We start from the raw sequence: 27,626 nt of genomic DNA on the forward strand, positions 1-27,626 counted from the left end.
GGTGAAAGTGGTTCGGGTAAAACTGAATCATTTAAGATGATTGTCAATTTTCTAACTCACATACAAGAAAAGTCTAAAAGAACGGCCACCCTTTGTAAACAATCTTCGGTTAGTTCAGGTTGTACATCTTCAACGCCTTCGGCATCCCATAAACATCGTCGTACCTCAAGTTCTTGTTCAGTTGGAGGTGTTACAACAAATTACGTGTTGAGTAAAAATTTTGGATCGGCCGCCAGTTCTAGTTCGTGTCACACTATGCATCAACAGCGACGTCAATCTCCATCGCCAGGTCCAACAACGAAATACTGTGATGTAGCTGTACAACATCGTGCTCGTGCCGAAAGTTCAGAACGTGGAAAACGTAGTATGCGAGAGAAAATGGTCGATTTTGACTTTTCCCACCATAAAAGTACGGAAAATATAACAACATTAGATAGTTCCACGTACACAACGGCCCCAATGCAATGCGGCCAAATAGGCTCGGCATTTGGCTTAACGCTATCACCACATCCAACGAAATCATGTTTTAAGCATCAGCAATCGGCACAGTTGGCTTATAATACTTCTGCAGGATGTTCCTCGAAATCATCATCGACCATGTATTTAGCTAGAAGTACATCACCAAAATATTCGTCATCTAACAGCGGATGTCGTCAATGTGGTCACAGCAAGTGCACGAGAGCTATCGCCCAGAACTTCGAAAAGGACGATGGGGATCTAAGCATTTCATCACAACCAGGAAATTTTGGTTCTTCTGCTAACCACTCTGTACACTTACAACGAGGGAGTTGTTCCAATTTAGCCAAACAATCTTCCATGGATTGTCACAATCGAGATGAACGTTCAAATTTATCAGGTTCAATGCAACGTATCTCCTTATATGATGCTCACAAATTAAGTCAGTCATCTTTAAATGCACAAAAGTTATGGCAAACCTCACCAGCCACACCTAGGAAACATAAAAATCCCATGAAACGATTAAGGGAATGTGTATCGTATGCCGATGTATTCTTAGAGGCAATGGGAAATGCTGTGACATTAAAAAATAACAATTCTAGTCGTTATGTATGTATGGTACATAATTATCATATATTTAAAAAATCATCACTTGTCTTTATTTTAGGGAAAATTATTTGATATTGAAATTGACTATAAAGGCGATCCAATTGGTGTTCATATAACACATTGTAAGTAATCGATATGAGGCAAACAATTTTATATCGCTTATATTGAAATTTATTGAATTTTATGCTAAAACTAAAAACCCAAAAAAAACTAAACATAATTGAATAAGCAAATTTACCTTTTATTTATAAATTGTTAAATTTCTATTATTTGCATGACTTTACCAAGATATGTTGGAAAAGGTTTGTTGCTCACAGATTCCTGTTAAATAATAATTTACACATTCTTGTTACGAGCATAAATTAAAATTATTGTAATTATTTTAAATTGTGTGTTCACTTCTTTTCAGACTCGTGTTACTGACGTGTCTATAGGAGAAAGAAATTTTCATATTTTCTATCAGCTATTGTCAGGTGGCGATTTGCAATTATTAAGTAATTCATTTTTTTCTTGATTCAGATTGGACAAATATTTATATTAAGCGCATTCGTTTTTCAGAGTCATTAAAATTGTATCGCAATGTTGAAAAATATGAACTTTTAAAGAATACAACTGTCTTGGAAGAGGATCGTGCAAACTTTCACTATACAAAGGTAAGAGTTTTTATAAAAATTAATAAATATTAATAAATAAATTATGTGGTATTTTCTTGATAGAAATCATTGGACGTTCTTGGACTATCGTGCGATGAAACACATTCAATTTTCCGTATTATTGCTGTGGTATTAAAATTAGGTAATTTTATATTTGTACCCATTACGAATATTGATGGAACCGAAGGCTGTCAAATTTCAAATATTTACGGTAAGCTTTGTGTCAACGAAGCCGTAGTTTGTGATGTTCATTTCATATTTTTCTTCTAAAAAAATTATAGAAGTACAAGAGACAGCCCACTTACTTAACTTGGAAGCTCAAATTTTAATTAATTGCCTTACAAGAGCATGTAGCTCAAGCAGCAACTTTGAAGATGTGGGTAAGTAAAATTATGCCTTATTATGCCGATGGTAATTGCTTAACAGACCAAAAAGTGTCGAATTTTCGGTAAAATCTCGAATATACAGTAGCTGATAGAGTTACCAGTGTTAGGGTTTTTGCTTGAAACCATTTCTATTGATTCAAAAATGTTTTGGCAATATACGAATTTTTACAGTATATGTACATTTTGTAGAACCATTTATGTCTTACTTTATAAAAAATAGTAAGAAAATATAGGCGTACTACTGCCAGTTGGATTTCATATAACCGTATAAAAATCGGCTTTATTAGTCCGCGTGGTTGATTTTTGTATGCCCACACGTAGTATCTAAATCCGATATTGGCCACAACAACTTTCAGCAATTGGAAATCGTGTTGCATTCAGACGTTTTTAGTATGACTGCAAATTGCTTTTGAGTAGAAATTTCAAAAAAATATAAAAAAAAAAAACTAAAATTTTTCAATATGACGTTTTCATGCCTTAGCATTTTTGACATTTACTACATTTTTTTACCACATTTACTACGTTTTTGATAATGAAATTCAATAATTAGCAAGCGTTGTTCGTTTGTAAGATGAGTTATAGTTAAATTATAGACTAACTGAAATAAAACCGGTATAAGTCGGCCAGCGGTTGCCGTGCCGACAACATCTCCCGCACAACAATATTCTCCACCGCAGCATCTTACACCCATTATTATGGCTGTTTTCTTTTAGCACTGGATACCCTAAGCAGTCACGGAATAAAAGAAAACAGAGTAATCGTTTAAGGTGAGTATTAAGTTCGAGTTTAGCCGCTAAAATCGTTAAAGTGAAAATTAAATCATTAAGAAAAATGCATGGAATTATACATATTTGTTGCAAATTTTATTATAACTTGATGGGGAAAAGCCCAAAGCAAATTTTCACAAAGTTTGTATTCCTTAAAATGGATTATTAAAGAAAAGTAATCGTGAAAAATGACGTTTTTAGCGGCTAAACTCGAACTTAATACTCACCTTTATCGAGGACATCTCCAAAAAATATGCAACACTGTCAACAGCTGTTTAAAAATAATCACAGAAAATAAGTAAAATCTTACATTTTTAATGTGTGAAATTCCCAAATAGTAATAATTGTTTACTGCTGCGATTATTTATGACACTGTGCCACGTTGAATCTCTGTTATTCGATAAATTAGTCACAATAAATTGCTATTCTAAAAAGCGTCACTTTATCAAAATGCAATCTGGCAACACCGTTGCGACTTGCACTGATTAGATGTTCTGGATATAACACCAGTGCAACGATGTTCTGGATTGCCCATATAAATGTTGCATCCAGTGCTAAAAGAAAACAGCCCTATAATTCTATATACATAATAATAATACATAATTCTTTGGAATTTAATTCCAAAGGGATCCAAGGTAAAATTAGTGAGATTATAGACTTTATGGATAGAAAAAGAATCAGGGTCGCGGCTGAAAGTGGCCTGGCTTTCATATTACAACGTTGCGTATAGTATAGACTAGATAGGGTCGCGAAAAAAAGTTCATGCAGTCACCCCCCAGTTTTGTAGCATATTTGAAGACAATTTCAGAACACTAAAACTTTTTTTTTTTCCGTGCACCCTACGACCCCCCGAAATGCAATTTACTGTGCTGTGTCGTCATTTGAAGTCGGATCGAAAAGAAACGCATATCGTTGTTCATGGTTGATCAGGGGCTATATTTCGTGCATTGGTCAGTTTTGACTCCGACGTCAAATTTGATTTTTAATTTTTTTATTTCGCTTCGTATACCCCTATGATGCCCATTTCTTATAACCATTATAAAGATCTTATCAAAATATGAAACTTTTGCTTTGGAAGTATTTAATTATATTCATAAACAAAAAAGTTACAGAGATTTTAAAAAGTCAATAGGTCACCCTACACCATCAAATAGCTTTTGCTGTGTTGTCATGATATCCTATCGAAACCACATGCACATCGTTATTCACATCTACGAAATTAATTTGAAAGGTATTTAATACACACAAACTGTTTATCTGTAAATTTCTAACCGTATCATTGTATACATACTCGTTGTGTGCACTACGGCATTTTCTGCGTTATGCAAAGTTCTTGTGTTTTTGCTTGAACAACTTGAGAGCCTACTGTTTTAAAATCTAACAATCAATCTAACAATAAAAGTAAGTGGTAACGGAATTGTGGAAAATTACGAAGATCGTTATGCTGCTTACACATTGGTTAAATTTCTGCCTTTCAACATCTGACTACGCCGTATTTTTTTGCGTTTTCTTGTCATCTTCACAATGGTGAGCAATGTTGTCACATGAGTAAATACTTTAAACAAGAAAATATTAGATTAGATTTGTATTTGATTTGAGTACATTTCATGTTTTTCCACAATTCCGTTACCACTTACTTTTATTGTTAGATTTTAAAACAGTAGGCTCTCAAGTTGTTCAAGCAAAAACACAAGAACTTTGCATAACGCAGAAAATGCCGTAGTGCACACAACGAGTATGTATACAATGATACGGTTAGAAATTTACAGATAAACAGTTTGTGTGTATTAAATACCTTTCAAATTAATTTCGTAGATGTGAATAACGATGTGCATGTGGTTTCGATCGGATATCATGACAACACAGCAAAAGCTATTTGATGGTGTAGGGTGACCTATTGACTTTTTAAAATCTCTGTAACTTTTTTGTTTATGAATATAATTAAATACTTCCAAAGCAAAAGTTTCATATTTTGATAAGATCTTTATAATGGTTATAAGAAATGGGCATCATAGGGTTATACGAAGCGAAATAAAAAAATTAAAAATCAAATTTGACGTCGGAGTCAAAAATGACCAATGCACGAAATATAGCCCCTGATCAACCATGAACAACGATATGCGTTTCTTTTCGATCGGACTTCAAATGACGACACAGCACAGTAAATTGTATTTCGGGGGGTCGTAGGGTGCACGGAAAAAAAAAAGTTTTAGTGTTCTGAAATTGTCTTCAAATATGCTACAAAACTGGGGGGTGACTGCATCAACTTTTTTTTTTGCCTTAGGCCGTGACCCTACCTAGTATAGACCTATCCCGCTTGTGCAAGACACTAGTGACCCCTACATGGAATGTGGGGCATAGCAGTCAAGTCTGGGCAGCCGAGATAGAGTTATACAACGTGTATATACATACAACCGGCAGTATATACACGCTCCAAGTTATAGACCAGACATTGAGTGGCTGTTGTGGGTGCATAACCGATTGGTGCTAGGAGACTTTAATGCCCACCATGAACTTTGGCATTCTTTCCTGGGTAATGAGAGATGTACATTTTGCACGATGAACGAAGAAGCCCTCATTTTTTCGAATAAGCAGGAAAATGTTGGTAGTTTGGCAATTTTTGCACAAATCGGAAAACATATATATGGAATCTATATCGAAATCTGAACCGATTTCAACCAAATTTGGCACGCTACAATGCTAATTCTACTCCCTGTGCAAAATTTCAACTAAATCGGAGTAAAAAATTGGCCTCTGTGGTCATATGAGTGTAAATCGGGCGAAAGCTATACATGGGAGCTATATCTAAATATGAACCGATTTCAATCAAATTAGGTACAGAAAGTTGAATGTTAATTCTACTTCCTGTGCAAAATTTAAAGTAAATCGGAATAAAAGATTGGACACTGTGGATATATGAGTGTCAATCGGGCGAACGATATATATGGGAGCTATATCTAAATCTGAACCGATTTCAATAAAATTTTACACACTTGGCTACACTACTAATTGTACTCCTAGTGCAAACTTTCAACCAAATTGGGGTAAAACTCTGGCTTCTGAGACCATATTAGTCCATATCGGACGAAAGATATATATGGGAGCTATATCTAAATCTGAACCAATTTCTTCCAAAATCAATAGGATTCTATTCTGGCCCAAAACAGGAACTTGTGCCAAATTTAAAGGCGATTTGACTTAAACTGCGACCTAGACTTTGATCACAAAAATGTGTTCACAGACAGACGGACGAACAGACGGACATGGCTAGATCGACTCAGGGACCCACCCTGAGCATTATTGCCAAAGACACCATGTGTCTATCTCGTCTCCTTCTGGGTGTTGCAAACATATGCAATAACTTATAATAACCTGTTCCACAGTGTGGCACAGGGTATAAAAACTTTGACGGCTTCAGAGAATACCCAAATCGCCGCTTCAGTGAGCTACCGCCCCCTCCCATATCCCGACCTAGACTTTGATCACAAAAATGTGTTCACAGACAGACGACATGGCTAGATCGACTCAGGGACCCACCCTGAGCATTATTGCCAAAGACACTATGTGTCTATCTCGTCTCCTTCTGGGTGTTGCAAACATATGCACTAACTTATAACACCCTGTTCCACAGTATGGCGCAGGGTATAAAAACTTTGACGGCTTCAGAGAATACCCAAATCGCCGCTTTAGAGAGCTATCGCCCCCTCCCATATCCAGACGCTGGCTTCATACCCACTGGTCGAATTGCCCAGGTGAGGCCCAACTTTCCAACAGAAGAGTCAAGACTCGCAGACGAGAGTGATGAACGCCGTCGTGCCAACGCTGCTGATCATAGAATCAAGGAACTAAATCTAGAGATTAGGAAGATAGTCGACGAGCACAAGCGGAACACTTGCGGCAATGTAACCTAGGCACTGCCACAGGTATGTTGTGGTCAACAGTGGGAGTCATCTCGAACCCCGCTACAAGGGATGATGCGATCTCAGTCACCTTTGGTGAAGTGGCTCGTTGTCTCCGAGCCAGCAATACACCATAATTTACCACAGCCGAAGTTACGGTTATAATCAACAGCGCGAAACCATCTAAGGCGATGGGCTCCGGGGGAATTTCTATGTTAATGTTGAATCATCTGGGAATACTAGGATTTGAGCACTCGACTCCTCAAATTGTCTTTGGAATCACGTATTATACCCGATGTCTGGAAAATTGGTAGGGACATTCTACTACTAAAGTCAGACAAAGACTCGAGCAAGAGTGAATCTTACATACCGATTTTCCTTCTCTTGCACGAACCATCAACATGGATTCCTCAAAAGCACATAGCACCACGAAAGCATTGCATGCAATTTCAGCATATATAAGTAGATGGCTCAATCAGCCCTAGCCGTGTCATAGATCGGTCCTTGTGGCGTTTGACCTATCGAAAGTATTCGATACGCTCAACCATGAGAGACTGTTCGTGGACATCGAAAATACGTCCTTACCGCCAGTCATATGTGGAATTTAAGGGTTATGACCCCTTAGAGTGAAACAGGGAGTTCCCCAAGGTGCTCTGATGTCTCTGGCACTTTTCAACTTCTACCTATCCTCCATTCCACCCCCTCCTGTTGGAGTCGATATTGTATCATATACAGACGACTATACAATCATGGCAACCGGGCCCATAATTGATGACATATACGATCGAGTAAACGTCTACCTTATTTATCTTACAAGTTATTTCACTTCCATACTATTCTCTACAAAGACGGCAGAAGTACGCAAGCAGTTGAATGTCAGAGTCGATGGCGAAATAATTCAGACTATGAATTACCCCAAGATTCTCAGGATCAGTCTTTTCAAGTCGGCCGCCTATTGTATAAGCTCCGCGGTAGAAACAGGTCAAATAGCTTGCCGGCAGCACTTGGGGTGCGGACAAATAAGCTTTCGCCAGAAGAAACGCCACTTATGTGCCGTACAGTATACGTTTATGGGGACGGAATGTCTGTTCAACATGAATTTTATCGTCCGGATAAACTTATAGTTTGAACGACGCATCAGATAAGTGATACACATTGCATTAACATACAGACCTGCCAGAACGATGCCCTCCGAACTGCGACAGGATGTCTCCGCAGTACATTCCTGGGATCACTTTACGTGGCGACAAATATCCTACCGGTGCGTAGACACTTTTAAATGTTGTCAAAGCAGCATTTCCTGGGTTGTTATCGCTGTAATCGTTTAAACTACCATGTAATGGATTGACAACCTCCACTCAGGTACGTAAGGGTTGATCTACATTATCTAGTACGTGAGTTCCTGCGCTACAAAAGAGAGCCTCTACATCAAGCAGCGCACCAGGCAGGTCTGAACAGGATTCATGAGGATACTGTAGCTGTTCTGTCAAAATAAAAGTAGTGCGTTTACTGAATTCCTGCTAGAAATGGCCAGAAGCATTGTACTTATGAAAAATGTAGTTGATAAAATAAATTAATACCTCAAAGAAAGCATATGTGGCATTTCAAAGTAATATCGGTTATTCCCCAACAATTGTCCGAAATGTTATAAAATATAATCCGGAGTCACCGCGGTGCAATGGTTAGCATGCCCGCCTTGCATACATAGGGTCATGGGTTCGAACCCAGTTTCGACCAAACATCAAAAAGTTTTTCAGCGGTGGATTATCTCACCTCAGTAATACTGGTGACATTTCTGAGTGTTTCAAAGCTTCTCTAAGTGTTTTTACTGCAATGTGGAACGCCGTTCGGACTCGCCTATAAAATGTCCCTTGTCATTGAGCTTAACATAGAATCGGGCAGCACTCAGTGGTAAGAGAGAAGTTCACCACTGTTGTATCACAATGGACTGAATAGTCTAAACGAGTTTGAAATATTGGGCTGCCACTATACCTAACCTAACCTATTCCTCAGCCAGAAACATGTGGTCGCCCTTCTGTTATGTTAAGATTATACCGCGCGTTGTTAGACACCAGAGAACGGCTACCAATTGGTAAAAAATGTCAACCACCAATATCCAATGCAACCGACGACTGTCGGTGTTTGTTAGTATGAGTGTTGGTCTCTCGAAAACACCGTAGTAAAGCAATCACACAAATTGGTTACCCATATCTCAGCAGTTTGGTATTCTCTTATTTGGTACTCTCTCAATTCTCTTGAGCTAATGCCAACTGCTAGTAATTGTTGTTGTTGAGTGCAATCACACTTAAGTGCCAACCTCGTTTTTTGTTTACGAGCGTTGTTACGATGTCAATTGGTTTAATATTGCAAGACACTGCATACCAACATTGTTATATACTATTGGTGTTTTTATTCTCGCATTTGTATCAATGTAAAAGATCGCATGGTAATTGGTGTCTTACTCACTGCCACCGACATTTTGTGGTAAAGATTGCAATACGAAAAACAAGCCACCGGTTGCAGTTCTCTGTTAGACACGCAAAAAGTAATCGGTTTCCTCTATCTTCCACCATAGAGCGATTTAAACGTGGAAGCAAATGTTGAAACACTTTGGAGATACGCGATCACAATTTGACAGCTTGCTTACAACATTTGCTAAATAACTCTAAATTGATCTAAATAGAATTGGAGGAACATTTCGTGGTCTGATGAATCAAAAATCATACTTTATGGCCGTAGAGGTTCTAATCAGTATGTCGGAAGATTACTATATACAGAATGTAGCTCAGATTCACAATGGCGACTGTCAAATATGGGCCTTAAAATCCATCACGATATTATGCTCCCTTACGCCAGTTTTGTCTCTTGTCTTGGTGTTCCAATGGAACAATGATTCTAAACAGAGCAAATACCTCCAGACATACCAGAGAAATGTCAAGGAATGGTCCCTGCAGTCCCCAAATCTAAAAATCTGCAGTAGCGCACTTTAAAAGCAGTAATAGTATGCAGATTTACGAGGCTGTTTAGGCTCATTGGCAATCAATACCAGAAAAGGGTGGTTATCAACGGTAAATCAGATGTGTCCATACCCGGGTAGAAACGTGGATATTGATTGAATATTTGTATAACCTATCAATTGGGTTTATATGTTTCCATTTGTGTGGTATACTTTATTTATAATTGTTACTTATTTAGAGTTTAATGCATGGGATTTTCAGAGTAGAGATAAACACATAAATTTTATGACACCCGCAAAGACAATACCACTTGAAAAGGGATCAGTTCGATCAATAATGGGTTTCTATTTACATATGAGTTAGGAGATAAGTTGTTGTGAAAATAGGTTAAGAAATAACAGGTTGGTAAGTCCCCGGTCTAACAAAGAAAAACACATTTTTTTGTCAAAATTCGTTTTTATTATTCAGCATAGTTCCCTTCAAGATCGATACAACGGTTAAAACGACCTTCCAATTTTGTTGATACCATTTTGGTAGTACTCCTTCGGTTTTGCCTCAAAATAGGCCTCAGTTTCGGCGATCGCCTCTTCATTGCAGCCAAATTTTTTCCTTGCGAGCAACCCTTTGAGGTCTGAGAACAAGAAAAAGTCGCTGGGAGCCAGATCTGGAGAATACGGTGTGTGGGGAAGCAATACGAAGCCCAATTCATGAATTTTTGCCATCGTTCTCAATGACTTGTGGCACGTTGCATTGTCTTGGTGGAACAACACTTTTTTTCTTCTTCATATGGGGCCGTTTTGCCGCGATTTCGACATTCAAACGCTCCAAAAACGCCATATAATAGTCACTGTTGATGGTTTTCCCTTCTCAAGATAATCGATAAAAATTATTCCATGCGAATTCCAAAAAACAGAGGCCATTACTTTGCCAGCGGACTTTTGAGTCTTTCCACGCTTCGGAGACGGTTCACCGGTCGCTGTCCACTCAGCCGACTGTCGATTGGACTCAGGCATGAAGTGATGGAGCCATATTTCATTCATTGTCACATATCGACGGAAAAACTCGGGTGTATTACGAGTTAACAGCTGCAAACACGGCTCAGAATCATCAACACGTTGTTGTTTTTGGTCAAATGTGAGCTCGCGCGGCACGCATTTTGCACAGAGCTTCCGCATATCCAAATATTGATGAATGATATGACCAACACGTTCCTGTGATATCTTTAAGGCCTCTGTTATCTCAATCAACTTCATTTTACGGTCATTCAAAATCATTTTGTGGATTTTTTTGATGTTTTCGTCGGTAACCACCTCTTTCGGGCGTCCACTGCGTTCACCGTCCTCCGTGCTCATTTCACCACGCTTGAATTTAGCATACCAATCAATTATTGTTGATTTCTATGGGGCAGAGTCCGGAAACTCATAATCAAGCCAAGTTTTTGCTTCCACCATATTTTTTCCCTTCAGAAAACAGTATTTTATCAAAACACGAAATTCCTTTTTTCCATTTTTTCACGATAACAAAAGTTGCTTCACAAAAGACGCTCTATCTCACAAACTAATTGACTTACAGACGTCAAATTTTGACACGAATCATTTGAAGGTTGGTACTATATAAAAATAATATGCATTTAATACTAGCGACGCCATCTATGTGTCAGACCGGGGACTTATCAGCCAACCTGTTAGTATGTAAAATAGCATTAAGAAAGAAAAAATTAAAATAAAATCAACCTCCAAAATAGCAGATCTCTTTTTATTCAACTATGTTTTTCACACTACATCACTATTAATTCTCTTTTTAATTTAAGCGCCTCTGGCTGTTAATAAAACAAATATCATATAGATTTTTTTATTTATTGTTTGACAGATATACGAATGAGAACTTGCTAACACTTCGTTTCAGCTACCCTGTAGTGTAAACAATTACATACATATGTTTCAACATCTATTGTTATTTCCTTTCTTTTTATAGGTTCTGAATTGGATGCTCGCCAAGCTTCAGTTGTTCGCAATACTTTGTGTCGGACACTTTACTCGAGGCTCTTTACATGGCTTGTGAACAAAATTAACGATAGCCTCAAGTCTACACAGCGAGAAAAAAATTTAGCTTTATTAGATTTTTATGGGTTTGAAGTTTTGGAAAATAACTCATTCGAACAATTTGCTATAAACTACAGCGCTGAGAAAATACATCAGAATTTTGTGCATAACATGCTAAGAGTCGAACAAGAACTATATGTGCGAGAGGGACTCGAATGGGCAAGAATCGACTACTTTGATAATGAATCGATATGTGAGCTAATTGATAAACCCAACTATGGTATTTTAAGTTTAATTAATGAGCCGCATTTGACTACAAATGATGCATTGTTAACGCGTATTCAGCAATGTTGTGCAGGACATCCATGCTTTATGGTATCTCAACCTAACTCTATGACATTTCGTATACGCCACTATGCCAATGTTGTTCAGTATTCAGTACAGAGATTTCTAGAGAAGAATTCCGACATGCTGCCAAAGTACTTAAGTTCAGGTTTATATCAAAGTAAACTGCCACTTGTACAAAGTCTTTTCCCCGAAGGGAATCCACGAAGACAAACCAATAAAAAGCCCACCACTTTAAGTTCCAATATACGCACTCAGTTACATACGTTACTAGCCATAATAAAGCCCCGATGTTCTCGTTATGTATTTTGCATAAAGCCAAACGAATGCCGCCAATCGAGAACATTTGATATGTCTTTAGTACAACATCAGGTTCGATATATGTCATTGATGCCTTTAGTATATCTGTGTCGGCAGGGTCACTGTTTCCATATGCTTCATGCAAAGTTCTTTTTACGTTATAAGTTACTAAGTTCAAAGACATGGCCACATTATCGTGGCGGAACTTGTGTGGAGGGTATCGCCCTTATAATTCGCAATTTACCATTACCATCCGCCGAATTTACTATTGGAACAAAGAATGTTTTTGTACGCAGTCCTCGTACTGTTTATGAACTGGAGCAATTTCGCAAAGGACGTATGCATGATTTGGCCACATTAATTCAAGCACAATTTCGAATGTATAGGGAAAGGAGAAGATTTCTACGCATGCGTACAGGACAAATAATTATATCAAGGAACTGGAGAATGTGGAGGGTATGTAGAAAGTGTTCGATATAGTATCGAAGAAGTTGAAGTCGAATGATCTCATTTAAAATAAAAAAATATTTCACAACGTGTGTGGTCCGATAAGAGCTTAGCCTCACAGCCTGATGCTGGAATAAACGTTTACAGGAGAAATTTCGCCAGATATGATTTTTTTTTTTTTTAATTTTCGTGGTTATTTTATTAAAACAGTTCAATATAAAGCAATTGATGCGTAGTTTCTTATTCCTCTAGATTTCGGCAAGACTTTAGAGAAAAATGTTTGCTTTCATTTCTAGTTTTGATTATTCCAGCAAAAGTAATCTCGAAAATAAAGTGATTTTTAGCTCGAAAACTGAACATAGTACCCACGAACCCACGGACGAATTTTTAGATTGCGTCATTTCAATGGATACAATAGGCTACGTAAGGATCGCCCAAGGAATGGAGGTGGTGGCCTGGCTTCCATATTACATCGTTCCGTGCAGTATAGACCTACATAGCTAGTGCCATGGTATGTATGGGGGTAAATAGTGATACACAATGTGTACATAACGCCGGTGGTAGCTTTGCTCCACGTTGTAGACCACACATTTGGCGCCTTTGGGTTGGTCATAACCGATTGGTGCTGGGACACTTCAACGCTTTGGCATTCTTTCCAGGGTAATGACTAGTGAGTCATAGCTTTGGCAAAACAGACTGATGAGTCCACATTTTGCATGGTAAACGAATTTTGAATGTTTGCCGTTCGCCAGACATATCTACGTAGTTCGCCAGACATATCTACGCCTGGTTTGATTAACGACGTGTCCCGACAACTCGTTATCTCACTAGGATCAGACCGCATCCCATAACTCTCACAATTGACCGACCGTCCAATTTCTTAACCTCTGAACGCCGGACGCTTACCAACAAAAATAAAGCCAACTAGGACGGCTTCAGAGAATACATCGATCTCTTAGGTGGACTCCCGAATTCATGTTGCTCAGTGTATTCGCAGGTGGTGCCCAACCTCCCAGCAGAAGCAGAGGAATTCACAGACGAGCTTGAAAACCCCTGCTTTTCCTAGAATCTGGAACTGAATCAAGAGATTACTAAAATAATCGAAGAGCCTTTGTTCCGATTTACAAATGTTAAGAGCACCTGAAGCAATGCTTTGAGCACCACCTGTGTATAGTCACAGGGCCAGGAAGGTTGTGGTCAACAATAAAAGCACTCTCGAACCCCGCTACAAGAGATGGCAAGAGGTGACGGGGATCCTACCTTTTGACGACGAGAAGTTGACTGAATCGAAGAGATGCACGATGTTTTTTAACCGGTAATTGGTTGAGCATCCCGTGGGTGAAATGGAGTATCATTCGTCTCCGATCCAGCGAGTCATAACAATTTACCTTAGTCGAAGTTACCAATATCATCAATAGCACAAAACCATCCAAGACGTTGGGCCCCGATGGAATCTCTAAGCAAATATTGAAGCATTTGGGAATACGAGGATTTGAGTGCCTTACTAGACACCTCAATTTCTCCATTCATTATATGGGTAGGATGATTCCATTATTGAAGTTAGGCAAATACGCAAGCAAGGGTGAATCTTACACACTGATCTCCCTTCTTTCGACAATAGCCAAGACACTTGAGGCACCACTCCTTTCCACCTACTAACCACCAGCATGGATTCTGTGTTCATAGCACAATAACAGCTTTGGATGCCGCCCGAGACGCGTCCTAGGATGGTCCTCATGGCTCTTGACCCATCGAAGACATTCAATATGGTCGGACAAGCCAGGCTATTGTGCGGGCGCCAGGCGTACGTGAAATTTAGAGTTAAAAAGTCAAGTCGTTGTAGATTGAAACTCCTATTCTATTCCGCCCCTTCTTGACGGCGTCGAGATTGCATCATATGCGGACGGCTGTACAGCCATGCTGTCAGCAGCAGTTGCGGTGCGGACAAATAAACCATGTCGACTATCTATAAGGAAATTGGCCTGCCAATGGTAATGGTAATGCAGCATCTGTGTGAACACCTCAAACAAGCGACATGCATGGAACAACATACAGACCTGTCAGAACACTGCCCTTAGAATTGTGGAGGATGTCTTCGCAGTATACGCCTGGATCATCTTTATGTGAAGACTAAGATCCTCCCCGTGTGTAGGCACAATTACATGTTGTCGAACCATGTGCGGTGTCTCTGCAGTACACCCCTGCATCATCTTTATGTGAGGACCAAGATCCTCCCCATGACTCAATTACAGGTTGTTAAACTAGTATGTCCTGGGTTGTTGTCGCAGTAACCAACCAAATCACCATCATGGGGATAGACAACCACCACACAGGGATGTAAGGGTTATTCTTCAACTTCTTGAAAAGCTACAAGAAATCCTGTTCTTGGATTCTGACCACCGCACATTGAACCGGAGGAAAGAGACCTCACACGACAGACTAACATAGTTCAAGGGTCATATGATACGCATCACCTTTTCGCTTGCCGAGCCTAACCTACCAACCTTAATCGTAGAATTCCTCGATCTATATAGAAGCTGCTGTATCAAAAGCGCAACACTAAAATGGATGATAACACAACACACTGTTACAACAATAATAGCATTCAGACGATTCGCTGCTGAATTAAAATGACATGTAAAAAGGTCCATCTGGTCGAAAACAAGGATTTTTCACGATGATGGGTTTATTAATCTGACAGATATTGTCGGGAAGGCAAATGGATACTGCCGTTGGAGAACAAGTTCGCATTACCGGTATGCAAAAAGAATTTCACACCATAATCCATATAATTTGTGAGTACAAGAAAAATATAAAAAATACAGAAAAAGGAAAAATTTATACTAGGAATCAATGAAAACACAAGAAAAATCATATCACAATACAAGGACAAAATTAGAACCACTATTGCAGACGAAGGAAATAAGACAGTGGTATTATACAAAGAAGATTACAACAGCCAGATAAAGGAAATAATAGAAGACAAAAATATATACAAAAAAGTAAGAGAAGATCGAACTCCAAACTATAAAGTGCATATATTATATTACACGAGATTTTCAAAAAAGAATATATTACTGAATGCGAAAAATCAGATTAACGTCAAATTGTGCTGCAGCACCGGAACTAAATATGCGGTCTGCCTAAAATACATAAGTATAATGTTCCACTCTGGCCCATTTCATCATCGATGAAAGTTCCGTGCTATGGACTTGCACAATGCATAAGAAAACACATTAAGAATCTTGAATCCCCGACTTACAATGGAAGTACACGTGGAGATTAAGGACGTGATATTGGAAAACGACGATACAGTCATTTGGCGTGGTAATGATAACGCACCGGCTGACAGCTTGTATCTCTTCACGGTCATATCAGTAGTTTACAGACGGATTTAAAGAATGTAGCAACCGTTTGGCATCGAGTTTCGAGGAGCCTATTTCGAAAAAATAGTTCCCTAATCTTCCTAAATGTTTGTTATTTTCTGTAGGCTAAGTTCTTATCGGACTATATTTTTTAATTTGAAGTATAAAACATGTATGGGTCAATCGACATACTGACGCTTTCTTTCGCGATTATAAGTAGTTAATAACGTTTCATTTCAGAACCGTGAACAAAATCACACGGTCAAATATAAACAACGAGGTAATTGGGCTGTTGATGTTATAGAACGAACGTACATACAATACAAAACTCGCCAATATTTGCTCACAATACCTCATAAACTACCACCAAATACTTTAAGTCCTCTTACAATGGATTGGCCAGTTGCACCATCTTTCCTTGCCGAAACGTCAAGATTATTACGAGCAATTTATCACCGTTGGAAGTGTTATTTATATCGCAGTTCATTCGATCAAACTTCAAGAAATCGCATGCGTGAGAAAGTTACAGCGAGTATTATATTTAAAGATCGAAAAGCTTCGTATCCCCGAAGGTATGTATGGTATTTAATTGGTTTGTTGATCCTTCGTATTGTATCTTTCGTATCGTATCTTTCAGTGTGCCTCATCCATTTATTGGAGATTATGTTCGCCTAAGACCAAATGCAATGTGGAAAAGAATGTGTACGGAAACCAATGATCAGTATGTTGTGTTTGCTGACATCATAAATAAAATAACTAGATCTAGTGGAAAGGTATGTGTATAATTTTAATGACGCATTAAAGTAGTTCTACAACATCCTACAAATGACTACAGAATAGAGGTGTGCACGTGAGTAGTATTTTACTCACGCTCACGCACACTCACGACGGAAAAATCTTTCTCACGCACACTCACGCACGATATTATTTGGTAGGACTCACGCTCACGCACACTCACGAAAAGAAAATGTCTACTCATGCACACTCACGCACGAAAATGTCGTGACTCACGAAAAATACCGTGATTCACAAAAAATATCGTGGCTCACGAAAAATGTCGAGACTCACGAACAATTTTTTGAGTAATTTACCTTAGCGAAGTGTCTGAAAACATGAGCATTATTAAAATCGAGAGCGTTATTATACTCTTAACATCCCAGGTGTCACTAAAATTGTAAATGAATTTAAGTCTTAAGCGTTTTATGTTGGTGAGCGGAATTATTTTCGTGAGCGTAAATCTTTACTTACGCACACTCACGAAGATAATATTTTCGTGACTCACGCTCACGCACGACATTTGGGTATGTTAATCACGCACACTCACGCCGTTACCATGAGCGTGACTCACGACTCACGCGTGAGTCACGACAATTTCGTGTCACGTGCACACCTCTACTACAGAAACCACAAATTGTTTACTGTTTTTCATTCGGTATTTTAATTTTTTATACCCTCCACCATAGGATGGGGGGTATATTAACTTTGTCATTCCATTTGTAACACATCGAAATATTGCTCTAAGACCCCATAAAGTATATATATTCTGGGTCGTGTTGAAATTCTGAGTCGATCTGGTCATGTCCGTCCGTCTGTTGAAATCACGCTAACTTCCGAACGAAACAAGCTACCGACTTGAAACTTGGCACAAGTAATTGTTATTGATGTAGGTCGGATGCAAATGGGCCATATCGGTCCACTTTTACGTATAGCCCCCATATAAACGGACCCCCAAATTTGGCTTGCGAGGCCTCTAAGAGAAGCAAATTTCATCCGATCCGGCTAAAATTTGGTACATGGTGTAAGTATGGGGTCTCTAACAACCATGTAAAAATTGGTTCACATCGGTCCATAATTATATATAGGCCCCATATAAACCGATCCCCCGATTTGGCTTGCAGAGCCTCTAAGAGAAACAATTTTCATCCGATCCGGCTGAAATTTGGTACATGGTGTTAGTATATGGTCTCTAACAACCATGCAAAAATTGGTCCATATCGGTCCATAATTATATATAGCCCCCATATAAACCGATCCCCCGATTTGGCTTGCGGAGCCTCTAAGAGAAGCAAATTTCATCCGATCCGGCTGAAATTTGGTACATGGTGTTAATATATGACCTCAGACACCCATGCAAAAATTGGTCGATATCGGTCCATAAATATATATAGGCCCCATATAAACCGATCCCCAGATTTGACCTCCGGAGCATCTTGGAAGAGCAAAATTCTTCCCATTCGGTTGAAATTTTGTACGTGATGTTAGTATAGGATATCCAACAACCATGCAGGAATTGGTTCCTATTAGTCCATAATAATATATAGCTCCCATATAAACCGATCCCCAGATTTGACCTCCGGTGCCTTTTGGAGAAGCAAAATTCTTCCGATCTGGTTGAAATTTGGTACGTGGTGGTAGCATATGATATTTAACAACCATGTGAGTTGAAATTTATGGATGACAGTCTTTCGTAGAAGTTTCTACGCAATCCATGGTGGAGGGTACATAAGATTCGGCCTGGCCGAACTTACGGCCGTATATACTTGTTTTTTTTTTTTTTTAATATTTTTCTATATACTTTTACATCAAAAAGTATTTGCCGCTAATAATGTCTCATCCATGTTTCTTTAAGATTGTGCCTATTTTATTGGTAATTTCAACATCGTCATTATTGTTATTGGACCAAAGAACTTTGCAAATTAAATATAGAGTACCAGCGGCAGAAATCTATCGTATGTCGTTAAGCCCATATTTAGATGATATTGCTGTTTTTCATGTAAGAGCGGTAAGTATATATACATTGTTCAAAAATTCATAAATTCGTTTCAATGAAAACACATTATTTCTTCACTTCTTCATAGTCGGAATTTGGTCGTAAAAAGGGTGATATTGTTGTTCAAGCAGCGCATATTATAGAAATAGTTACCAAAATGTTTTTGGTCATACAGAATGCTACTGGAAAACCACCAGAAATACACATAAGTACAGAGTACGTATAGATGTTTTTTAATACTTCCCTAACGTATATGCAATAGTACCCTAACTGGGAATTCAGAAGAAAAATTTTATTTTTTATATAAATGATCGGATGTTTTATATCATAATAAATCACATAGTACAAAAAAGGAATTTCGGTTTGAATATCATCTTTTTGTAAAAATGGTCAAACTCGCTTCCAGTACACTATAATTCAAGCTAACAATGTGCTCTAATATTTCTTTCTAAAGGTGGGTACTATGGATTCCGCGTCGAATAAATTCAAATATGTCATAGATTACACAGATAAAATTCAACAAAACTTACAGCACAAGCTTCTCAACATAGAGATCAAAAAGAGAGAGAGAGAGAGAGAGGGAGTCACATTACAATAAACTAGATAAAATCGAAAATTCACAACATTGGGAGAGAAATGACTCATACACTGAACGAAATGAAACTATTGAAATTTAAAAAAGAGCAATGGAAAAATATAGCAACATCAAACCAAGGACAAAACAGACTCATTTTTCAAAAATAGAACACCTTACATAAGATCAATTTTCCACATTTGATTACCACTTTAACGATGATTGGTTGATTATTCTGACGGACATTGAATTCAGTCGGGAAAGCATATGGATACTGTCGTTGGAGAACAAATTCGCATTATCGGTATGCAAAAAGAATTTCGCTCCAGTACCACTGATCGCAAACATTGAACAATGGATACAGACTATAAAATACGACAAGGAAAAGCATATCACAACAGCAAAGTATGGCAATAGAATTTATGAGTACAAGAAAAAATAAAAAATTGTAGAGACTTTATGCTAGGAATCTATGAAAACACAACATAGCATATCACAACACAAGGGCAAAATTAGAATCACTATTGCAGACAAAGGAAATAAGACAGTGGTTCTATACAAATAAGATTACAACAGCAAAATGAAAGAAATAATAGAAGACCAAAACACATACAGAATGTAAGAGAAGATCCAACTACAAAGGACAAAAAATAATATATTATTAAATCAGAAAAATCAGATTAACGTCAAATGTTCTGCAGCACCAGAACTATATGGTCTACCCACAATACATGGATAATGTCCCACTCAGCCTCATTTCATCATCTATGTAAGTCCCGTGCTATGGACTTGGACAATGCATAAGAAAACTCCTTAAGAATCTTGAATTCCCCACCTACAATGTAAATAAGATGGAAGTGAAAGAGAAGATTAAGTACGTGATTTTGGAAAAGACGATACAATCATTTGGCATTGAATCAGAATTATCATGCAAAAATGGGATAAACTTAATTTATGCACAAAAATGGCGATATGACCTGCCTTTGGTCGGTCATATGCGCCGAAAAATAGGCTGACCAGGAAATAGTTATATTTGACGTGATTTATTGTTCGTGTCTTTGGCTAATGCAAGAAGGGTTGGGACCTACTGAGAGGCAAGAGCAGCCGGAGGCCGTATTAGCATCAGGAGGTACGCAATATTAAAATTAATGTCGGAATTCAAATCAAAAACTGTCATAAACGAAGTAATTTCGAATCCCAGTTTTAACAAAATAAGTACGTGAGTGAATACGGAATGTACGAAAGTGAGTCGGAAAAGGTATTTTCACAAACCACTATTACGAAAGCCGATTCGGCATATAGTCTTTTTGTATTCCATCCCCTGAAATGATACGTAATATGGATGAAGGGGATATGCATTATTTTATTGACGAGAATACTTCGGTCGTTCCATCTTGTGGGTAGAAACAATCCATATTTATTCACTTAGCTTACGAACGAAACTTTTTTTTTAATTTTTTAAAACAAGATAATAAAATAAATGATGCAAGAATTTGAAGACGAACTGAATGTGATGAATTTCATCACCATCATTTTAAGTACTCATCAGCAACACGTCGATCATCCCATTCCTTTCCAATTTTCTATTTCAAAATACATAAAATCTGACAAGTCAGGTTTTTCCTTTCACTTTTGTCTTAAAGACCAAAAAGAGAAAAATCAGCATGTTTTTAAATTAATAAGTTAAAATGTCTTTGAGCTGAAACTGACCTCATTCACGAGCGAAAGTGGTCTTTGTAGAGCCACATTAGCCGTTTTTCCAGATGTACATCCGAAGGGATGCTGGTTCCATTTCTCTCGGGCATTGAGAATAAAAATTGATTGTTATTTAAAAATATTCTGTTATTGAATAAAGGGTCATAATACCCTTATTTTTTTATGAGGCCTTTGACCGCGATGGGAGGAGGACATAAAGCCCAGAATAATGCAAGTCATACCGCATAAAAATCATTTCGGATAATATTTTGCGTGGATGCCATTAAAATTACTCCAAATTCGTCAATTCTGGCTCAATCAATTACTTCAAGCAGGACAATACATTTTACCATCAGACGTATGGTATACGAATGGGTAAACCCCTTTCCCCGACGATAGCTAATAATGGGCTAGAAAACAACTAATAAATGGCTAGACAATAGCAAAAATATAAAAATTGAACAAATAACAAAGTATGTGGATCATCTACTGGGGATTATCAACAATGACGACGAGCAGAAAATAATGAAATTGTTGAACTCGTATCAAAACAAAATTCAGTTCACTATTTAAAATGAGGAAAAAGGAAATCCCATATTTAGATATGAAAATGATAAAAGATGGAAGTTTAATTATTACAGACTGATACACGAAACACTTTCAAAAAATAATAAACCACCTTTCAATCCAATCAGAAACCATGGAGATAAACAAGGCCTTAAATCTCATGGGAATTCATTTTCCCCGGCAATAAAATCCTATTCTAAACAATAGGGGAAGGGACTAATTATGGAGAAATAATTTCGAGTATTCGAAGTCAGCTGTTTTCCTTCAGTTATTCTATTTTGGAAAATATTTACATAAAATTTTAAATTGAAATCGTATGAATTGACGTAAAAGTAGATTTAGAGGAGAAAATGTGAAAAAAATTGTTAAGAGCAGTGTTTATGATAATAGCTGAGGAAGAGGCGCATCTACGTAACAATGTCCAAAGGTAGAAAGCTACGCGAAGAGCGTAGAGCAGCGTTGCGTTAATGAAATTTTATTTTGGACCACATTTTTTCCAAAATCGGACCATTTTTCAAAATTAAATTAATACAATTTAAAAAGTTAAAATTTTTCCAAAATTTTACTTCGATAGAAATTTTGTCAAATTTTTATTTCTATTCATTTCTATAGAAAATTTTGTTAAAATTTTATTTCTATAGACATTTTTGTCAATTTTTTTTTCTATAGAAAATTTCGTCACAATTTTATTTCTAAAGATAATTTTGTCACAATTTTATTTCTATAGAAAATTTTGTCAAATTTTTACTTCTGTAGATAAATTTTGTCAAAATTCTATTTATGTAGAAAATTTTGTCAAAATTTTATTTCTATAGAAAATTTTGTCAAAATTTTATTTCTATAGGAAATTTTGTCAAAATTTTATTTCTATAGGAAATTTTGTCAAAATTTTATTTCTATAGGAAATTTTGTCAACATTTTATCTCTATAGAAAATTTTGAAAAAAATACCGATTTGACGAAAATGGACCAAAATCAACCAAATTCCAATTCAAATTAATGGGATACTTTGCTTTCAAGGTTTCACAAATATTATGGGGTAAATAAACCTGTCTTCAAATACCTGTTGGACGTGTTATCAAGTCTTTTGAATTTTCCCCACCAGTAAAATTAAGTGCTGCTCTACGCTTCTTTGTCGAACGTGGCTTCTAAAAAGGAAGTAGGAAAGCTCTTAAAGAAGTCATAAACATATTTGAAGAACGCACAAAACGGAATAGGAAAAAAAAAATTCTTTGGCTTTTTACGATACGCATGGTATTCCAAGAGTAATATGTTATATATGGGGATCGGCTATATGTTATATATTGGGGATCGGCTATATAGCCGATCTACCAAAATTTTATTACTATAGAAAATTTTGTCAAAATTTTATTACTATACAAAATTTTGTCAAGATTTGATTTCTATAGAAAATTTTGTCAAAATTTTATTTCTATACAAAATTTTGTCAACATTTTATTGCTATACAAAATTTTGTCAAGATTTTTTTTCTATACAAAATTTTGTCAAAATTTTATTTCTATAGAAAAAACTTTATTAAAATTTTATTTCTAGTTATATATAGCCGATCCCCAAAAATAATCTACCAAAATTTTATTACTATAGAAAATTTTTTCAAAATTTTATCGCTATACAAAATTTTGTCAAGATTTTATTTCTATACAAAATTTTGTCAAAAGTAGATTTAGAGGAGAAAATGTGAAAAAAATTGTTAAGAGCAGTGTTTATGATAATTGCTGAGGAAGAGGCGCATCTACGTAACAATGTCCAAAGGTAGAAAGAGCGTAGAGCAGCGTTGCGTTAATGAAATTTTATTTTGGACCACATTTTTTCCAAAATCGGACCATTTTTCCAAATTAAATTAATACAATTTAAAAAGTTAAAATTTTTCCAAAATTTTACTTCGATAGAAATTTTGTCAAATTTTTATTTCTATTCATTTCTATAGAAAATTTTGTTAAAATTTTATTTCTATAGACATTTTTGTCAATTTTTTTTTTTCTATAGAAAATTTCGTCACAATTTTATTTCTAAAGATAATTTTGTCACAATTTTATTTCTATAGAAAATTTTGTCAAATTTTTATTTCTGTAGATAAATTTTGTCAAAATTCTATTTATGTAGAAAATTTTGTCAAAATTTTATTTCTATAGAAAATTTTGTCAAAATTTTATTTCTATAGGAAATTTTGTCAAAATTTTATTTCTATAGGAAATTTTGTAAAAATTTTATTTCTATAGGAAATTTTGTCAACATTTTATCTCTATAGAAAATTTTGAAAAAAATACCGATTTGACGAAAATGGACCAAAATCAACCAAATTCCAATTCAAATTAATGGGATACTTTGCTTTCAAGGTTTCACAAATATTATGGGGTAAATAAACCTGTCTTCAAATACCTGTTGGACGTGTTATCAAGTCTTTTGAATTTTCCCCACCAGTAAAATTAAGTGCTGCTCTACGCTTCTTTGTCGAACGTGGCTTCTAAAAAGGAAGTAGGAAAGCTCTTAAAGAAGTCATAAACATATTTGAAGAACGCACAAAACGGAATAGGAAAAAAAAATTCTTTGGCTTTTTACGATACGCATGGTATTCCAAGAGTAATATGTTATATATGGGGATCGGCTATATGTTATATATTGGGGATCGGCTATATAGCCGATCTACCAAAATTTTATTACTATAGAAAATTTTGTCAAAATTTTATTACTATACAAAATTTTGTCAAGATTTGATTTCTATAGAAAATTTTGTCAAAATTTTATTTCTATACAAAATTTTGTCAACATTTTATTGCTATACAAAATTTTGTCAAGATTTTATTTCTATACAAAATTTTGTCAAAATTTTATTTCTATAGAAAAAACTTTGTTAAAATTTTATTTCTAGTTATATATAGCCGATCCCCAAAAATAATCTACCAAAATTTTATTACTATAGAAAATGTTTTCAAAATTTTATCGCTATACAAAATTTTGTCAAGATTTTATTTCTATACAAAATTTTGTCAAAATTTTATTTCTAGTTATATATAGCCGATCCCCAAAAATAATCTACCAAAATTTTATTACTATAGAAAATTTTGTCAAAATTTTATTGCTATACAAAATTTTGTAAAAATTTTATTACTACACAAAATTTTGTCAAATATCGTATATCGAAGGATTCGAAAGAAAGGCTGTCACTCGAACTCCAATGAATTTGGGGTTTTCTCACATCGTACCCACCTTAAAGATGAGTACTAAGTTCAAGTTTAGCCGCTAAAATCAAAAATGAATCTGTAAAAAATTTATAAAATTATACATCGATTTTAGCGGCTAAACTCGAACATAATACTCACCTTAAGGCGGTAAGTTGAATGTTTGTATTTACTATGTGAACATTTTTGTAGCAAAAACTTTGTTTTTATACTCAATACCATACACATAATTATATATGGTATATTAGATTAGATATGAGTAGATTCCCCCAGATGGGTGACTATTGCAATTCCATCGCATCATTGCAAACAAATTTGTCAAATTTTAAAATTGTCTTATCTTTGTTTACAGTTTTGAAGCAAATTTTGGCCAACAAACAGTAATATTTAATTTTAAATATGGCGGCTTGTCATCGGATCTCTCTCCGGGGCCACCTAAAGTTACCAGAAAAGCTAATCGTATGGAAATCATAGTATGATCCGCAGCCAAAACGTATCGTTGGACATCACTGACATTTTTAAACCCTTACGAACTGGATGCAAGGGCGGAATAAAAAACTGCATTATTTGATTATCCATTTGTTAGCTTAGATTAATATAAATTTTTTTTATCTAGCTCCTAAATCTACAACACAAAACACTGACAATCATTGAAGGTTATGTTGTTCATTTAAAACATATTGAAACATATTGCTTCAATTTTCCCTCTTCATAATTTGAAAATTAATAATATTTTATCTTATTGAGAAAAAGAGGCATAAGTAAGTAATTGAATCACACTCACCACCACCACTACTACGACCACCCAAACAAAATGGAAACTTATACATATTGTATATTGCAAATTAGGTTTTTAATTTCATATCTATTAATTTATTTAATAAGTTAAGAATAAGAACAAAAAGGTTAGTTAATTGTTAATTTATTGCGTACATATTTGTATAGCATATATACAATATGATTCCAATCACCCACGATGGAAAATAAATTCTATTACACATAAAAAAAGAGTTTACTTATCCGCAACCGGTTTCACAATGTAATAAAAATGGTCATGGCTTCACGCCGATAGACGCCCCTACTACACTTGCTCAAATCTTTTTTACCTTTTTACTAATCCTCACAGACACAAACACACACATACACATACCCACATTGTCTTATATCATCACAGCAAAAGTAACAAAACAAAAAATAATAATTACAATAATTGCAAACGGAACAATACACAAACAAATTTCAAAATTATATACAAATTGTTATTATCTTGACTTAAATGAAATGAATCTCTATTTATAAACGTTGAAATCCCCCAGAACAAAAAATATTTACATATTTACATAAATAAATAAGAGTAAGCTATAGCAAAATTCTATGGACAAGTTAAAAATCGATGAAGTATATAATTAACCTTGTGTTACTAAATGAGGATGGCAACGATTTGCAATTAATGTTGAAATTGAAAACTTAAAAAAAAGAAATATTTTATTTAAAAAAAATCTCCAAAGAGGCTAATTTTGATATCTAATACATAAGTAAGCTTAAAGACCAGGCTTACATAAACTCTCACTCTATTCCTAAAGTAAATGCAAATTTTCTCCAAAAATAGACAGTAGTTTTATATGTGCCAAATTTTTTTTTAAGTTTCTTCCAGATCCCACACGAGATTCAATTTTAAGTAATAAAAAAATTCCAAAAGCCCATTGTGTATTATATTTTTTTTAATTAATTGAAATATTATTTATACAAAAATCTGAATCTTATATCACAATAAATAACACCAATAAATGTTCAATTGCTTTTGGCCAAATTTTGCTAAGCCAAATATTTTCTATACATTAATATACATACATACATATTTGTTATATGGTTAAGCTATATTTTATAACCAATGTAAATAAGTCCCTTATTTCGGTTGTCGTCCTGATAGAAGACTTCCACAATGTTTCAACGCCATTTTAGCTAATTTTAATTTTTTATAAAAACTGATGGCAACCGATGTAAAGGGAAAATGTCTTTAAAGATTAAAACATGAGCTTTTATAGACGGGATTAATCTTGTATTATGTATAACTCCAGAATGAAATGAATCTGAAAATACATAATACAATTTTCTTAAAAATTCTTGAATGAATCGTTGGAACAATTTAAAGCTGGGATAACGTAGCATTGACTGATTCGAAGAAATGTGCTAGATTTTTTAACCGACAGTTTGTCAAGCATCCCGATAGTGATAGTTCGAAAAGGAGAGCCATTCGTCGCATTTGTGGTCTTCGAGCCAGAAACGATACACCACAATCAAAGCTAACAATGCTGTCAACAACGGGAAACCTACTAAGACGCTGGGTCCTAAGGAAATTTCTGTGCTAATGATGATGCATCTGCTGAGAGTTGAGTACTTGGCCAGACTCCTAAATTTATCTAAAGAATTGTAACAACTGAAAATTAAAAAATTAAAACATATGTACCAATCGTAGAAGTTTAATAACAGATACATTTTTCTTATCAGATAATTTTATAATTGGTGACCCCGAACGTTCTCAAAGGCCACGGAGAACAAAGAGATCGTCATCTGGACCTTCAGTATCAAACATTC

The 27,626-nt window shown here is 35.9% G+C and overlaps 1 protein-coding gene across 3 annotated transcripts in view; it reads left to right on the forward strand.

Moving 5' to 3' along the window:
- Myo95E (Myosin 95E) overlaps positions 1 to 26,117 on the forward strand; it is a 29,988-nt gene extending 3,871 nt beyond the window's left edge. For 2 of the 3 annotated variants that reach the window (XR_012718248.1, XR_012718249.1), the window contains exons 5-8: positions 2 to 1,065; positions 1,124 to 1,187; positions 1,475 to 1,559; positions 1,624 to 1,718. Coding sequence is in view for 1 of the 3 variants with exons in the window: in XM_075291975.1 (XP_075148090.1) it covers positions 2 to 1,065; positions 1,124 to 1,187; positions 1,354 to 1,367; positions 1,475 to 1,559; positions 1,624 to 1,718; positions 1,782 to 1,929; positions 2,000 to 2,098; positions 11,702 to 12,870; positions 16,467 to 16,798; positions 16,864 to 16,999; positions 18,856 to 19,008; positions 19,085 to 19,212; positions 25,384 to 25,510 (3,614 nt within the window). In the remaining 2 variants the exon portion in view is untranslated. Of the gene's footprint in view, position 1; positions 1,066 to 1,123; positions 1,188 to 1,353; positions 1,368 to 1,474; positions 1,560 to 1,623; positions 1,719 to 1,781; positions 1,930 to 1,999; positions 2,099 to 11,701; positions 12,871 to 16,466; positions 16,799 to 16,863; positions 17,000 to 18,855; positions 19,009 to 19,084; positions 19,213 to 25,383 lie in introns of those variants that run through there. The other variant, XM_075291975.1, reaches the window with a different exon arrangement.
- The last annotated feature ends 1,509 nt before the right edge of the window (positions 26,118 to 27,626 follow it).

This window comes from Haematobia irritans, chromosome 1 (genome assembly GCF_050003625.1).
Source record: "Haematobia irritans isolate KBUSLIRL chromosome 1, ASM5000362v1, whole genome shotgun sequence".
Lineage (NCBI taxonomy): Eukaryota > Metazoa > Arthropoda > Insecta > Diptera > Muscidae > Haematobia > Haematobia irritans.